The following is a 17,719-nucleotide window of genomic DNA, read 5'->3' on the forward strand; positions in this document are numbered from 1 at the left end:
TGGGTCCTGCGAGGATGCAAAATGACGACTCCATAAAAAGTTTGAGCAAGGTTTCCGAGCGAGAAAGCATTGAGACCAGAAACACCAGAAGCGCCAGGGAGATCAGGGCCAGGAACGAATCGGTTGGCCCCGGAGGTAGGTACTAGAACGGCAAGTGGTTTAAAAAACAAGTGTCCCCAGAAGTATCAGTGGCATCCACACTTCAAAGACATCAATATTGCAAATCCCAAAGCACTGGGGTGCTCCGGGAAACACTGTGGAACCTAATAAAGCGTTCAAACTTCTATGGTACACCGTAGCCGTTTACAACAACACGGGTCTCAAACATATCAGGACGCCCAAAAATGCCTGCAGTCAAAGAAGCAGCACGGCTGTCTGGCAGGAAAAGGTTGGATTATATTCCAGGAAATCCGTCTGACTACATTGTGCCTTGCCAGCTAATTGCCGCACGCTCTGGATGCGCTACATTACGCAAGCAGTTAACTATCGGCACAACCTTCACACGGATCTTGGGTGGGTCGGTCACGCTCACATCGGAACATTCGCGAAGACAACTGACCTTGAAAGTCAAATCTCACCCCGGATTTACCCGCCATATTTTGGTGGTGCATTCGCATTTGTACATCCTTTTACCAGGGTTTTCGTGTTGTGATCATTAAAAGTCAGCGTGAGTGAACACAGAGACCCATGTAATTCAAAACCGACGTCAAGTAAAAAACGGCATTTTTACTGTGCACTTTTGGCTTTCTGGATGGTCACCGAGTGACCAGTACCGCGTCCTTTCTGGTGTGGGACGAGCGAGGTCATAAAAGACGTGATTGTTATTACGTGCAGATGATACGAAAGATGCTGATGATAGGAAGGTCACAAAGGCACGGCGATAATGACCGATTTGGTGACTGCATTTAGAATATCTTCTTTTTGGAAGAGCTGTCGCTTTTTAGATGCTGTAGTTTTTCGCTCATGACTGTAGCGAACGCATCACAAAACGCCCATGTTTTGGGTAAATGCCGGTCACAATAAACTGGGCTGTGTGTCTGCACAGGCTTCACCTGTCTTTTGTTATGCCACAGCGTGTCGCAGTGTTACGACGTTTCGGAAAAGTGATATTGGCAGCCTTCCAATCTATTACCGGCGCATATATGGCTAGGGCAGTGTTAAGCCTGAGATCGTCACGATTGTGGGCAAGCGTTCGTCTAATATTACAGTTTGTTTCCCGTCTCTGCCTGCTCAGATTACTGAGATCCAACACCAACTTTTACTTAAGTCTGAAAACTGGCGGATCCATGACCCACGTACGATTACGCGTGTTTGCACACATTTACCCATTTTTTGTCATCACGATTACCGTTATCTTCTCTGTCAGCATACGGCTGATCTCGCTGTGACGCCGGGTCACCGAGACCTGGATCTGCCTTCAAGGCTGAAGACCTGCCTATTCTTTAGCCTTGTCGCGGCGTGGAAATTTTATATTTTCATATCCATTGAATGGGTAGGTGAAAGAGTGGGGATGTTCAAACGCAGTAGAAATATGCACCAGATCAAACAGCCGCATTTAAGTACCTTGCTAATTCTGCAGCATAACTTTGGGAGAGCTGTGGGGCTTTTGCTAGGATTGATGTGGCGGTGCGATTATTGGTGGCAAACAAAAAAGCCCATCAAAAGCGTTACTGGTTGAGACAGGCTGTGATGTTGAAGGTCTTAGAGGGTTATAGACCACTCGAGTCTCTCTTCGTGTACAAGAGGCCTGATCCAAGCACACACACACGCACGCATGCACGTACGCACGCACGCACGCACGCACGCACGCACGCACACACGCACGCACGCACGCACGCACGCACGCACGCACACACACACACACACACACACACACACACACACACACACACACACACACACACACACACACACACACACACACACACACACACACACACACACACACACACACACACACACACAGCTCCCAGAAGCTCTTTTGACCAAATTAAAAGGCAAATCCTAGATTCTGTAATATCACAGGTCCAAGATACAGTGATCCGATCCCAGGCTGCATTTGTGAGATCTATATACCGTAAAGGCGCAGCTTATTGGTCTGACGCATTTGACAAAACCCAGCAGTCTTTGTGCCTAGTGGGTTAGCATACAAAGCTGTTATGTACTTACCGAAAACATTCCCAATCCTCGTTGCATGCATTTGCAGCAGGACATACATAGTGCTCAAAATATTTTCAAACAGCATCACCAAAACACTGCATTTGAAAATTCAAGGTCTTGACCATGAATGAATCTTTAAGTACGCCAGCACTACGCGTCTTGCCGCGAAGACGGGCAAGGTCATAACAAGCGCCATTTTCATTACCATGTAGATGACACGCGTCGCGAGTAGATGGAGTCCGTCGCCCGTAGGGATCCATGCAGATAACTTTTGAATGCGTCAGAATATTGTTTTTATCGGCTTGGCAGTTAAAGGCGGGGACTCGTCTAATATTAAGTGGAGTGGCAACACCCGCCCAGTCGAGGTAAGAAAGTGCACACAGCCGGCTGCGGGGAGGAAACTATAACTGGGTAGCAATCTTTCCTTTGACAGCAATATGACGTCAGATTTCGTCATGTCACCGCATCCCCCGGTCAAATTTAATTTCACATTGAAAGCCAAATTTCCTTTGTTTTGTTCTGTTTTTGGCAGATCAAGATCAACAGAGTGATGTAGTCAGTGGGATCGCCAAGGAAGTGGACGACGCCAGTCAGTCTATGAAGACGTCGAAGTGGTACTGACAGTCGGTGAGGCGTCAAGATCACGGGCGAGGACATCAACCAGTGTACAGGATGACGGAGCTAGGATGATCTCGCAGTATGGTCACAGCGTAGTTTGCTCCAGCAGGAACCGACCACGTTTGAATGCGCACGCCTGCACGTTTGCCGTGCGCATCTGGTATCACAGGGATATCGCGCGTAATAAAATACACCATAACTACACATGTACGAGCATATGCATTCAAACGCAACTGCGTGCGGTTCAATGAAAATTTCCGGCATGATCCGTTTATCTCGGAGAGAGTGGAAAAGCGGTACGGACATCTTCGTTTTCTTAAAAACCATAGCTTCATGTAACACGGGGTTCAGTTGTTTCCCGTTCATAACATGTTCACGGTAGTACCTCATGTGTTTGTAGATGCAAACATGCATCCACCTACACTTTAATAGGAAATAGGCTTTATCAGATCATGGGATATCCTTTTTGCGTTAGCTCATGCTTCTGGCATAACATTTCGCCTCCGTGCTTTTTGATCTGGGAAAACAGCTTTGGCCATTAGCCGAAATGTTTTACCAATCGAAGCGAAAATGTTTATCGAGCGAAAAGACGACTTGTAGGAACTGTTTAGAAATGCATTTGTCACCACGGAAGCTTTGTAACCACTAAGAGCAGTGCTTGGTGAATGGCATAGGTAGAAGAATGGTGCATTTCCAAAAAGTTTCGATATTGAGCCCAGCAATGGTTGTAGATGGCGGCTTCTCATGACGTATCGACTAAATACACCCTCTGTCGGCCCTATCACTATCATTCTGTCAGATTTCATAACTAAAGTATGGTGAGAAGAATGACTTAACGTTTCACTACGTGTTTTGTAACACAATAGCATTTACCAAAAGCACACCACCGGCAAGCAGGGACAATTTTCCAACACCCTGGTCGCTGTGCAATTTCCGCCCGACCTTCGGTCTCGGGGAGAAATTGCGGCAGCAATGTCGGCATGGGGTGTCATCTTACTGACTCCTTTTCGTAACTGTTCGCATCGCAGATCTACGTAAACGGTAACGTTCGTATGCGCAAACGTTCGTCTGCGGCAATGTTCGTTACGTTGATGTTTGTAAACGCCTGTACGTGTGCGCACATGTAAGTAATGCAGATGTTCATAAGTACCAATATTCATGTCGTCATTGTTCGTATCAGTGTATGTTCGCATCGAACATGTTCGTATTGCACATGTTTGCATCACCAATGTTCGTACACGATAGCTTTTATACGGTATATATTCTCAACGCAAGCCAAAGCACATAAATTGGGTGGACAAAACTTCGTACGAAATTCGGCGAGATCAGCACGTTTAAGTGTATGGTAATGCGATAGTAACATACTGCATACATCTCGATGTAACGGTTATTGACTATGCACGGAATCAGGTGCGGGCATTCGACTTGCGTGTGCGGAAAGGTTAGCTCGGTCTGGCATGACTTTGGTAACAGTTAAATCTTAACGACTAAATTAACACGTGCTCGGGTATAGGGTCAAATCGACCCTCCCCGAAGCGTCTCTCGGAATGGTTTCTGAACGACGCGGCGTAGCCGCGCCAAATTTTCCATAACTATTGACAATTGAATAGGGTGTCGTTTGGTATCAAAAATTTAGATGTACCTTGCAAGGTCATTGACCTACGGCAGGTGAGTCAGGTCATGCAGTCAGAGAAGTAAATTTGTCGGGTATCGTTCATTCTAACGCAACAATAGAGTGTTAGGTGAGGCCATACACCTCTGAGATGCTTTTTTAGGCAGCAAAACAATTGAATGAACAAACTAAATTAAATTAGGCTCAGGTATGACGGTCAGACTAAGGTCAAAACCGACCTGTTTTATTACTCTATGGCTTGCTATATGGTGTAGTTTCTGGCGTTCATTTCAAACTGATTGATACAAGGAACCGCATTGTACAACTTCCATGGGCTTCTTTAAGGCCACTTCTTGTGACCTTAAAGAAGGTCCCATACGGACTCAAAATGATCCAGGTTAACGTCTTGTTTTAAGGAGCATACTGCTTAGCGTTATCTTTATCGCTTATTCGAATGCAAAACACAAAGCAGTCCTGTAATTATTTTGTTCACCATAACCCTCAAAGGTCAAACAAAGTCACTGACTTTCAATGAGCACGATACTTTTTCTTTAGGACAGATATCTAGGCTCTGGGGACACTTTGGAGACAAATCTAAAGTTTGGCCTTGTTTGACCTTATTTGACCAGAAGGTCATCACCTAGGAACTTCAAACTTTGACCCCAGTGAGATGACGTACAGGCCAACACACCCTGTGAGCTTGGTGTCTCTAACTCTCTTACTTTCTGAGATCTCAGGGTGGTTAGGTGATCTCCACGCGGGCGAGGGGCATCCAGACGGTCACCCGGGAGCGCATTACCTTTCTGCCTGACCGTATAAGCACGTTACATTTTCGTTGGCGAAGGTCACCTTTACGAGCATTGGCGTTTACGAGGCGTTCACATCCTTAGGTAGATCCGAACATAAGCACTCTCGAGCATTTGCGATACGGATGATTGCGGTGTGTACATAAATTAGCAGTTACGAAAATCTTATAAGGTACATTTGGCTACGGCCATCGGCCTGACGTACATCCTAAGTACGTACATTTTTCCACTTACCTATAACAATATAGTAATGGAGAATCGTAGTTTAAGTTATTCGCAGCATTCAAGGCTGCAAAGGATAGGGCCTACAACAACCGCCCAAAGTAGGCATTCACACAGATAATATCTAATCTGTGGAACGAGATAAAAAGGCCATCTATAGCCTATTTGAGATACCAGTGTCTCTTAGGCGCACTGAGACCACTTCTGCTGAACAATGACAGCTCCTGCAGCTCCACATGGCCGATCCTCAGTTGCAGTGGTCTGTTCTGCGGCTCACGAATTCTCTCAGAACAAGGACGCTCGGCTGCGAGGAGGTTCTTCTGCTATGTTGGCAGGCAGCGGCACGTTCAGCAGCCACGTCACGGCTTTGGACCCGGCCGGGCGGTGACGTCACACCACCTGCCCGTGGCGTCCGTCTACGCATGCCGACACACTGGAGGCCTCAATTTCGTGCGCACCCCGCACTGCGCGTGCCGCATTGCACCACACCGCGTCGCCGTATACGGTCCTGCATGCGCGCCGCAGCCACCTCCACCGCAAAGGAAGAACGGGAGGTCGGAGCGGAGTGGTATGGGCACACTCTTGTATCGCCCTGCACCGCAGCGCCCTATACGGCCCTGGACATGCGCTCTCGCCGTGCTCACTGCAAAGTAAGGATGGGCATGGGGGAGCAGTGGTAGGGCTGTACCATTGTTACTCATTGCAGGAAAGCCATGCCATTTACTGCAGTGGTGGTAATCTGAGAGAATGATCACGAGCATTACAGTAATGAGACTATTCAAATCTGTACGCCAAGTTTGGAGCATTCAAGTTTGTGTGTGGGAGGTCATAACCGGAACGGTCCCATGGGTCAACGAGATGCCCTGCCGAATTTCTTCCAACGGGACCGGCTGCACATTTCCCCAGCCTCCTCGCGCCCCTGCCGCTGACTCCATTGTAAAACCGGGGCTGGGCCGCGGCGGCGGCGGGGCAGCACGCATCAACTCTGTATCTCTTGCAACAGGCAAACGCTGCCATTTACAGCGATGGGCCGAGTTGTCGAGGATTCCCGGGTCCTACGAATAGGCGTGCCGATCGGCACTATTCTGCATTCTCCCCGTCACTGAGATCCCTGGCAACGTACGCCCGAGAACACACGCCCACCCATATCCACTGGGGAACATCAAGGGCGGATCCAGGGAGGGGTCAGCCGCACTGTACCCTCCCTCCGCCAGACCATTCCAGTGGGGAAACGTAGCATGTCTGGATTTCGAAAAGCTACTTTGAAGAAACACCTTGCCAAAAATACTTCAGCTCCCAAGCTGGCACTGGCTGCTCCTCTCACACTCCCTCCCCCCTCCCCTCCTTCCCGCGGCGGCGTTCTGGATCGGTTCATGGAGAGGATCATCTATTGATAGCATTTTGGCACTGATAAGGTTGCCTATCACGCCCCGAAATTGGTTTAATAGGTACGGGAGTCGACAAAATGACTCATTAGCTACGTTCGTCGGAGTTTGGAGGTGTAAGCCATGTCGGCCCCTTTGGAGAGATGCCGTGATGCCCCCTCGCCTGGATTTGCCAGCGCGGTGAAATGACTCTGCAAACCTGCAACTTCAATCACCGACATTCTGTAGGAGGTAGGGTTCTGAGCTCCAATCCGGGAATCCATGCGAATATTGGAGGAGTGGTGACCAATTAGTTTGCAGAGCCTCATCCCACATAGGAGCCTCTGGAAACTAAGTTGTTCGCCTTGGAAAGATCCTAGATCCGTCCCTGCAGCGTGTTAGCCCGTGTTACAAAATTCCCGGGCTCAAGCATATGCCTTACCCCCCATCGGAATCAAAAACTGGGCTACCTGAATTAATCTCAGCGATCAGACATACGCGTGCGTCAAAATACGGATCAAGCCCCTCGCACTGGTCGCATGCTTTGCAGGCGCGAACACGAGCCGTCGGTCCAGCATGTGAGAAGGCATGATGAGGTAGCTGTGCACGCAACCCTGGGAACAAATATGGAACATTCCGACCTGACACGAGGGTCAAACGTCCACGCACATCAGCCTGCATGTGATATCGCGGCAGTTTTGGCCTCGCACCATTCTACCACTTGAATGTGCCTGTTATAACAAAACTGCATCAACTGTTCTGCCCAGCAATTAGCCATTTACTTCGTCCATACTGCTAACAAAAACGTTCCAGCGAACAAAAATTAACCACTGCTTCAAGTCCAAACACACTGAATTTGTTACATCATTTATTTTACACTACAAGCCATCCAGATTGCCACCAACACCTCATCAAAACGCAGTGGCTAGTTCCTATTCCACCGACCCAAATAAGGCCAGTTCATTCCCTGCATCCCGGCGTAGGTTTTTCGAGACTGGAATGCGCCGCTGCTGACTAAGACACATAGTACAAAAGCTCACCCCACCCCACCGGACGTGCTGCAACGCCAGCAACACGACCCGTCGTCCCGGCCGGCCGCTGGGAGCGGGGGCGCGAGCGGCGGGCGTCCAGGTCACGTGACGCGGCAGGCGGTGACCCGTGCAACACAGCAGACGTGGCGCCGCCAGACCCCAGACGCGAACAAGTGCCGCCCTCCCCGAGCAACGCACGATCTCGCACAACTGATAAGTACTTCGGCATGATGTCCATAACGAGTGACCCCGAGACGTGTCGGAAGGAGCGATCAGAAACGCACTGACAGCGCTGATCGATTTCAGCGCGAGCACAGCAGCACACACTTCCGAAATCCCGCGAAGGGGCGCGTTGCACGTGACCCGGGACCGCTTCCATCGCGGGGACGACGAAACACGGCCGAAGCTGGCGATTCTCGTTCACCGCGCGAAACTTTGGTCGCTACCTTGAAAGCCCCAACAGATGCTGGCGGGCGATGGGAGCCCAGACCGATATAACGCCAGCTGGCGCTCCGTGGCCGCGTGCCACCCAGGCCCACCAGCGGCTCTCGTTCCGTTGGTGTTCCATGCCGAGCAGACATTAACCCGGCGTGCGTGCGGGACAATGCGGAGGTGCACACCACAGAGGTGGCTGAGCCTACGTGTGGATAGTGCAATGGAGCAGCCCAGAGGTGGCAGAGGGGCCACGGCGCACAATTTGAGCAACTCAGCTCATCATTGTGGACATCACGCAGTTTCGACATCCGTACCCCCGCTGCAATCCGCGGAAAACGTACATCAGATTGCAATGACAGCACCGATTCAAGTCCCTTCCCCCATGGCAAAACAGAAACCGCAAGACATTTGGGACCAAGCGATTCAACAAGTTACCAACACACCGGCTACGAGCTTGCTGATTACACAGTTAGCAATTGTTTGCTCACGAAGTGACACCTCTAACACTCCCTACTCGAAGACAAGCATGGAACATTTTCGTGAAAAGTAGGCACTCCGTCTTTGCGCGACAATGCACTGGCTCTGGCTCTCAAATCATGCAATACAGTATCCATATCGAAAATGTATGTGCGTAAAATTGTACTTCGCAACATCGCTTGTGACCGCGTTTGAGACCTTTAAAAATATTGAACGCACCTTTCGACGCGTCTATTGGGAAGTGACTCGTTATGTTTCAAAGCTTCCCCACTGCAGTGCACGGTAATTCCAGACAAATTAAGTCTAACGAATCGCTTGAGGCGAGTATCTACGCAGCTTGATACGGGCAAAATAAAGCTTGGAACTGTCAAGTCTCAACCCATACTAGAGCCATGTTTTCTACTTCACAAAGCGTTCCAATGCCAAAAGAACTTGCAGAACCATGCGCTACGGTTCAAACAACCTTTGTATCTTGGGAGAGCAGGCCCCGAGCGGAAGTTCTTAGGTGCACGCATTTAAGTATACAGGATTTATATAGATAGATATACACACACACACACACACATATATATATATATATATATATATATATATATATATATATATATATATAACAATACTACGTATGCCACAGCCCGGCCGGTGAGATAAGGCTTTATCTTAGGCGGGCCGTTCCAGCTATGAGTTATCACCTAGTCAAATCTATTTAACGTCTAAATCACGTCACTTATCACATTGCACGATTTGGTGGCCCGCACCTGCGTCACAAACAGATCCACAGCACGAGGACGAGGATAGAGCAGAACTCAGCCAACTGCCGCTAGCGGCTCGGAGCTCCACAAACATCGCCATGCGTTTCCTTCAGCCGTGTAGGCAAGGCGGCCGGGTGAAGGCCAGCGACGGCGGTCGCGGGACGGCGCTCATTGGCTGCCAGCCGGAGACCGCTGGACGGCAGCGGCCGTCAGATTGGTTGGCGGACGGACGTTCGGCAGAGCTCAGCGAATCAGCAACGTAGGTACGGCCTCCGACGGGGTACTGCAGAAATCAGAGAGAAGGCCGTTCATGTGATAGCGTCCCACAAGACCACGGTCCAAAATGTAGGTGTCCATCGTGAATGTACAGACGATCACCGACCACAACCAACTGATTTTGGTAGGGCTTTCCAACCCAATCAGATTTAAACCGCAAGACATCATCAAAGAGCTACGTGTCATGGCAGGTAGGAGGGGAGCTTCGTGCACTGCATTACATCTATCGCTGTGAAAGCGCCTTGCCCGCGTCCACAGGGTTCTAAGCAGAGGCAGCCTGCTACTGGGGCCGCACTACGCTGTATGTCGACCACATCCAGCAGCATTGCCCAGTCATCGGCCTTGAATTCCCTTGGTCAGCACACTCTCCACACTCACCAGTCCCAACCACTCATCCATGTCAAGCTCGACCACGCCGCCGCCCAGCCCAAGACAACGCCCAGTCGCGACCCAGCGCAGGGCGCGACACCACGCCACCCCCCGGCGCCGGCGCCGCCGTCACGCACCTACAGGTAGGCGGCGAGGCCGAGGTGCTCGCTGACGAACACGCGCAGTGTCCGGCTGAGCCCGGCGACGGTCGGGAAGTGGACGGCCCGTGCGTCGTCGGCATCCTTGTGCCACACGGACGGGAACGGGTGCGGAATCAGATGCAGCACCTTCACGCCTGGAACACGCCCCCGCAGCCCGTCACCGTGGCCGTACGAGAGCACGCGTCAGCTTCAACCGTTTTCCACGGGCATGTTCAAGTGCATTCTGCGTGGTCGATTCGCTACCTCGCGGACGTGCTGAGAAGCACTCATCGCACGCACGGGGGTCACAATCTGGCCTGAGGTCAGCTCGAATGGTGGTTTAACATCCGATCATTCGCAACAGGGCGCCGTTGATCAGGGCGCCGCCCAGCGGCCGCACGCCACAGCTGCTGGCTGTGGTCGCCGTGCGCGCCAGCTGTCCCCGCCACACGGTCAGCCACGTCAGCCCGGCGGGCCAACCCCGCTCACGTCATCATCCAAAGGGGCGTGTTGAGTGCAGCTCCGAGAGCAGCCCAGCCCCCAGCCGCCGGCCGTCAGCGGTCACGTCCGATCAGCACGGGACGCGCCGACCGAGCCGCGACTACGCCACGGCGGATGTCGTCAGCGGTCACGTCCGATCAGCACGGGACGCGCCGACCGAGCCGCGACTACGCCACGGCAGATGTCGTCAGCGGTCACGTCCGATCAGCACGGGACGCGCCGACCGAGCCGCGACTACGCCACGGCAATGTCGTCAGCGGTCACGTCCAACCAGCACGGGACGCGCCGACCGAGCCGCGGTTGCGCCAAGACAGATGTCGTCAGCACAGGCGCGCCGCCCATTTGTGGGCCCGCTGTTTTCACTGGCGTGTGTCGAAAACGTTACCGAGATGTCCCGCAGAGCCTCTGACCTGGGGGTTTTATTTGTGCTCGAACGCGCCTGAATTTGATTTACGAGTCTCCATCAACAGCATAAAACGACATTCCTTGTCATAAACCCATCACGCTACGCGATATCCTACGTACCCTTACTCTGCTTTGGAACAATGAGGGGCTTGAGGCAAACTGTTACGCCAGTGCCACTCCCAACGGGAACATCTGACCAGCAGTCCGTTTCGTTTAGGCAGAAACGCCGCGATCTCACTATTCTTGCAAATTTTGTACCGGGCGTTCCGTATCCGCAGCTTGCCCACAATACTTTGCACAGGAAAGAGGGTTGCTGATGGTTTATTGCTAGCATCTCCATAGCTATTGTACGGCTATCGCCAGCATCTGGAGCATGACTATGACTGAACCTGGTCACTGACATGCTCCAGATGTCCTCACCCAGCTCTACAGCCCGCCTCCAGCAGCCGGCCGCTGACGTCGTCACCCAGCTCTACAGCCCGCCTCCAGCAGCCGGCCGCTGACGTCGTCACCCAGCTCTACAGCCCGCCTCCAGCAGCCGGCCCCTGGCGTCCTCACCCCACCTGCGGCCCGCCTCCAGCAGCCGGCCGCTGACGTCGTCACCCAGCTCTACAGCCCGCCTCCAGCAGCCGGCCCCTGACGTCGTCACCCAGCTCTACAGCCCGCCTCCAGCAGCCGGCCCCTGGCGTCCTCACCCACCTCTGCGGCCCGCCTCCAGCAGCCGGCCGCTGACGTCGTCACCCAGCCTCTACAGCCCGCCTCCAGCAGCCGGCCCCTGGCGTCCTCACCCACCTCTGCGGCCCGCCTCCAGCAGCCGGCCCCTGACGTAGTCACCCACCTCTGCGCAGGAAGGGCAGGTGGTCGTCGCTGATTTGCGGCGCGCCCCAGCCGCTCCAGCTCTGGTGGAAGTGGAAGGCGGCCGGCAGGTCGGGCGGCAGCAGGCCGGCGCTCGACAGCTGCCGCTCGATGGCCGCCAGCCGGCGAAACTCGGCCTTCGTGCCGGCCTGGTAGTTGGCGATGGCCGGCCGGGCGGCGCCGAGCAGGTCCAGCAGCACGAAACAGTCCTGCCGACCGCAGCACGGCTCAGGGCGCTGGCAGTGGTCACCGACCGGCCGGGCCCGGCGTGAGGATGATGGGCCCCGGCGTAGGCGGGGGCCAGACACAAGCTCGGACCGGCGCTGGCCGGGAGGGGAGGGGGGCATCCCCAGCCTGGCTGAGTTGTGGCGGGTGTCGCCGCTTAAAGGAGGGAGGGTCATGATACGGTGTGGCAATGTCAACAATTCCCCAAGTCGTGAGAGGCGAGAGGTCACGATTACCACGGGTCAATACAGTGTTGCCTGATCACCGAGGTCATGACTAAAGAGAAAGGAAGAACCCGGCCAGAAAATCGCACCGATCAGGAGTAACCCGGCGACCCCAAAAATGACCTCACACCCCCTCAATTAGCCCTAGCATCACCTCTCAATGCAAGGCACGCGGCGACTCCGACAGCCATGTCACGTAACATCTGGTGACGTCATAAAATATAAATCAATCAGCACTATTATGACGTCAACACATTAGAAAAAAGCTTCAGAGCCATGGCCCTCCGCCCATTCCTTTACCTAGCCTCGCCCTATTTCACCGAGCAGATCGAAATCGTGATACAGGGACTTGCCACGTGGTTGCTAAGTTTTCACACATATGGACGCACCTGGGACATGACTACATCATCGCCGCCCTCGCGCCGCGGACCATATCACAAGGACACGACAACTTGTCAGACTCACGATCCGGTCCAGTTCGGTCAGGGAGGCATTGGAGCCGCCCCCCGTGCCCCGGTATGGGGTCCGCTGCAGCTCCTGCGCCAGATGTCGCGCGCCGTAGATCGAATCTTGGTCCGTCCACCTCACGAACGCCTCCTCCCCATCCAGGAACATCAGCTGCAGGGTCAGCTCTGACCGGCCCTGGGCACAAGGCCTGGCGATAACACGACCGACACCACCCCCGACGCCGGCAATCCTCCTTTCCAACACCCTGTCGTGGTCAAAATGATATTATATCTGGTGCCGCACCGTTGTCCGATGCGGGTGGCGGCGGAGTTGACTGCAGTGACATGTACCATTATTGCACATAACGCTTGACACACAAATGGTCTACACGAAGACTTGCAGTCCCATTATTAGCTACACACATAAAAAACACGGTCCCGCCACATCAACATCTCAAAAACACGCTGAAATCCCGTACCTATGGCTAGATACTAAGTACCGACCCTGATTATGACTGGCCCATGCTGAGTGCCAGCCACTGACCTTCATGGGGTCCAGGTACCGGCTGGTCATCAAACAGGCCAGGTACAACATCATGGCGCACGGTACGGCCGAGTCGGTGGCGGCTGGAGCGGACACAGCCAGGGGTGTTATCATATCTCTGAGGTTATGAGCACAGCCAGGAATGTAACCACATCTTCAAAGTTGTGAGCAGACAGCCAGAGGTGTAACCATATATCTTTGGTGGTGAGCACAGCCAGGGGTGTAAACATATCTTCGAAGTTGTGAGCAGACAGCCGGGGGTGTAACGATATCTCTGAGGTTGTAAGCACACAGCCAGGGGTGCAACCGCATATCTGAGGTTGTGAAAACACCACCAGGGGTGTGACCATATCTCTGAGCTTGCGGCTTTAAACTGAAATCTGAGGGGTACGACAACGTAACGTGAAAATGACAATTTACATGAGATAAAACGTGAAAACCGTGCACCCCGAACAAAATAAGAGGAAACAAAGGCAGGGGCCATGTCCTTCCAAGCCCCTCTCCCCCCCCCCCCCCTACCATAGTCACATTCATGGAAACAGGCCACGCACAGAGGTTCGCTGGGATTGATTCCGGCCACTCTAGCCGCTAGCAGCCGGGAAGACGCCCCTTTGCCCGAGCGGCCTCCTCACAACGCCTCGGCACTCACCGACAAACGCGTCCCGTCCATAGATGGAGTCGTAGTGGCAGGCCAGCACCAGACGGCGCGGCGCGGCCGGGTCGTGGGTGGCCACCACGTTGGTGAACGGCATCTCCCCCAGCGGCGTCCGCATGGTGAACGTCCGGTTACCGTCCACGGTCCAGCCCAAGGCGGTGAGCACGTTCACAAGGTGCTGTGGGCCCAGGGATCCAGGGCGTCAGTGACGCTGTCGTTCTCTACCGCCGTTCTCCGGCCACCGTAGCCCACGGACAGAAGGCTGGGCTCGATCCAACAGCGCTGGATCCCAGAACGGACGTTATTCGCCCTGACTGGTATGGAAACATCAACTGGCAAGCACAATAGGTCGACCTGGCGTGAGGCAGTCCTTTCACAACATTGCAGGGCAGCAAAAGATCCCAATGCTGTCCTGTGTGCCTGGCGCCAGAGACGACTTTTCCATCAAAATGGAGCCAGAGTACTTGAGGGCGGGATAGGGCTCTCACAAAGTACACTGCTTGGCGTGCACCCTCAGCCCAAATCTGACCACACAAACAAGTACCCATCAATTTCCCTCGAAAACTAGACTTCGGCCCAGCAGGCCACAGTCAGCTGGGGGAGTGCTCAGCACTGCTGCCCACCTGCCGCACGTCCTCGTGGGCCGGCGTGCCGACGTAGCGCGACACCAGCAGTGGCTCCAGCAGGCTGGTCCACAGCTGAGCCTCTGGGTCCAGCTGCTGGTCCAGCAGTGCCACGGACTCCAGGAGTCCATAGTCCTCTAGCTGCAGTGGTGTGTGGCGACTCTGTCGGACATGGTAGTGGATGCAGATGGCTAGCCTCAGCAGTAATCAGTGTGTGGTGAACGTGGATAGTTTGCCATCAAAGGGGAAACCAAGGCCACAGTAAGTGTCATGTCCTCAGTGAGGTAACATACCTGCCTGTGGTGCCACCCAAGGTCAACTGCCAGCACCTGGAACACCAGCAGAGTACAGGAACACAGAACAGATGTGGTCCAAGCCATACTGGGCCTGAAACAGAGTGTGGACATCAGTGAGTCACAAAAACCACCATCTGAGTATGGGACTGGGCATCTAAAAAGTTAGGAAAAGAACCCTCCAAGAGCACCTCAGCAAGTAGGTAAGAAGTGCCACTAGTAAAAAGCATGAATGAAGGCCATCTCCCAAAATCAGATGACTTTCTGAAGAAGCAGCCCCATGCTGAGTGTGCAAAGGAGGCCTTCAGCATTTCAGAAGTCATAAAAAGACTGCCATCAAAAAAGAACCTTTCCATTTTATGATTTGTCACTGCTAATGCCAGCACCCTTATTGCCTTATTCAAATGTATAAAATGCTTCCCCAGGGGAGTAGTTTTGCAACATGTTCTGGGGAGGCTGAGCAGTGAAAAATGAGAACCTAACTGAGAAACATGCCATAAACATGCCACATGTCAACAAGCTATGTTTTCCTGGGGTTTGACCTACTCTCCCTCAGATCCAAATGACCCTCTGGGGGTCAAATCCCTGTACTTTCCTAAGACTGCAACACTGAAGATGCTTTTCAATTTGGATAACATGGCTACAGGACATTCACTGATGTACCTAAATATGACAAGTTACATCAAATGCCAGTCATACAATTGAAAGCAAGCACTGGAACTCATATATACAGGCTCATCATAACACAGGCTTGAAGAGGCAAGTAAAGGCATGCCAGGTCTTTCCTATATAACTACTAAATAACCAGGTCCTGATTACAAGATAACAGCATATCTACCTTGATCAAAGGATGGCCATCTCATGGCGCTCCAGGATCAGACTTTGGCAGTCAAGGTTTACACACAGGGCAGAAACAAAAGTCTGGGGCAGCTTAATGGAACTGAAGATTGAGACCCTTCAAATAGCATGGTGCATGCCAACACCAACACACACCAGTCAAAACTCATACCTTGTGATAGGTTAGATTAGCAGAAGCTGCCCAAAGGAAAAAATTTGCTACTATCCCATAACACATTTGAGTCAGGATCTAAGCCACCCCAAAACATATTGTCAACATCCTTGCTGTGGTCTGCAGATTGGTTTATAACAAGGGCATCCAATAAGGCATGAACTAGCACTTGGCAGTAATGGAATATCTGGCTTAAATCTGCTAATGAGCTCATAATCTTTCATAGCATTTCACATATCATTGATAAGCAGGAGTGAGGCTCCCTTCCTTATGCCTTGCCAAATTCAGCATCAGTTCTACACAGTTGAGAATAGACATATGTGAACAGATATAATTCAGTACAGCTGTACAGTACAGTACTGTACTGTATGCTGTACTATCATCATTGTAGGGGAGACATGGTAACAGTGTACCAACTGTTTCATGGAGGTATGTCACTGCCAGAAGAGGAGTTCCTGACAATGCACAACTGGGAGGTGATGAGAGAACACCAGTGGAAGCTCAGAACAATGACTGGAATGCTCTTCCACACCCAGTTGAATCATCAACACCAGTTGCACAGTTCAAGCCTACGCTTGATACACACTGGGCCAACATCATGTATGATGCCCCACACTGAATCTTCCCATAATTTGAGACTGTTTGGTTACCGGAACAGGAGCCTGACGAGACCAAGACCTACCGGCCTAGTGGCCTTTTACAATACCCGATCACCATAAGGTAAGGTAAGGTAAGGTAACATATCAACATCAAGTATTAACAGACACATCATAACTGCAGCAATGTGCCCAGGCAGCCTTCAGACCATAGCACGGACGTTATTTCCTATTCAGTCGAAGGAAGGGTGCCTTTGGCTCCACTCCCACTTTGAGGGGAGGGGGGAATTGAAGTATTTTTCCCACAGATGGCCAAATGTTGGGAAACGCCTGTTTCTTAGCGAATTTTGGGGAAGTTTCATAATTTTCGCGGTTCCCCTCTCGCCACAGCTGACCACAAAACTACGCAACGGATCACAGCCAACCACTTCCCATGATATATCAATAGGCGAAATACCTGCGGTGCCACCCAGGCCGCCTTGCACGCTCGCACCAAACTTTGTCCTTTACCACCCTCCCAGCTGCTCCACCACCATCCTCTTTGATCGCACGTTAAGTCCTCGAGTACCGCACTCGCAGCCTCCGGCCACAGGCGACCTTGGGCTGGGGCCAGTTGGGGCCCAATCCGGCCTTTCAAGCGTCATGGACATGATTGGGCTTTGTAGTGACGTCACTGGAGCTCTTCGCAGGCAATGAATGACTGAACGAACTTTGGCAGGCCTCAAAGCGTTCAGCGAACGATTTCATTTCAAATATTTCAGCGAACGGCTAGGCATTAATGAAGTGAAATCTGATGATGAGTTCCAAATTTTAATGTATCTCATTTTGTATTTTTGTTAGCGTAAGCCCAACTTTTATGCTTCAGCCCTCATGCACGGAAAATTTACCTCTCGCGGGCGACTGCAGTGCAAAGCACAAGCGTTCAATGACCTGGACAATAGCATTTCAGATGGTTATATGAAAAACATCGGTAGAATCTTTATTTCCTGTTCGATTCTGCCGCACCATAACTGCACAGCAATGCATTATTCTGAAACACCTGGTTTGTCTTGACGTCATTTCAGAATTTAATCTAAGTCAT

At 52.1% G+C, this 17,719-nt stretch overlaps 1 protein-coding gene across 1 annotated transcript; it reads right to left on the reverse strand.

Moving 5' to 3' along the window:
- Positions 1 to 7,645: 7,645 nt before the first annotated feature.
- LOC119093153 (glutaminyl-peptide cyclotransferase-like protein) lies at positions 7,646 to 17,229 on the reverse strand. The gene is made up of 9 exons (XM_037216055.1): positions 17,096 to 17,229; positions 15,034 to 15,127; positions 14,741 to 14,902; positions 14,112 to 14,295; positions 13,463 to 13,545; positions 12,938 to 13,114; positions 12,007 to 12,232; positions 10,260 to 10,417; positions 7,646 to 9,760 (listed from the first exon to the last, which is right to left on the reverse strand). Exons 2-8 carry the CDS (start codon positions 15,118 to 15,120, stop codon positions 10,260 to 10,262), a joined length of 1,077 nt encoding a protein of 358 aa, XP_037071950.1. The 5' UTR covers positions 15,121 to 15,127; positions 17,096 to 17,229; the 3' UTR covers positions 7,646 to 9,760.
- Positions 17,230 to 17,719: the final 490 nt, after the last annotated feature.

Source organism: Pollicipes pollicipes, unplaced genomic scaffold (genome assembly GCF_011947565.3).
Source record: "Pollicipes pollicipes isolate AB1234 unplaced genomic scaffold, Ppol_2.1 Scaffold_4002;HRSCAF=4701_pilon_pilon_pilon, whole genome shotgun sequence".
Taxonomy (NCBI): Eukaryota; Metazoa; Arthropoda; class Thecostraca; order Pollicipedomorpha; family Pollicipedidae; genus Pollicipes; species Pollicipes pollicipes.

Coding starts and splice junctions, on each gene's coding strand:
- LOC119093153 (XM_037216055.1), bottom strand. CDS start 15,120: ATGGCTTGGACCACATCTGTTCTGTGTTCCTGTACTCTGCTGGTGTTC. Junction 13,546..14,111: donor TGGACGGGACGCGTTTGTCG/GTGAGTGCCGAG, acceptor TGTCCGCTCCAG/CCGCCACCGACTCGGCCGTA. Junction 12,233..12,937: donor TGACCGAACTGGACCGGATC/GTGAGTCTGACA, acceptor TGCGGTCGGCAG/GACTGTTTCGTGCTGCTGGA.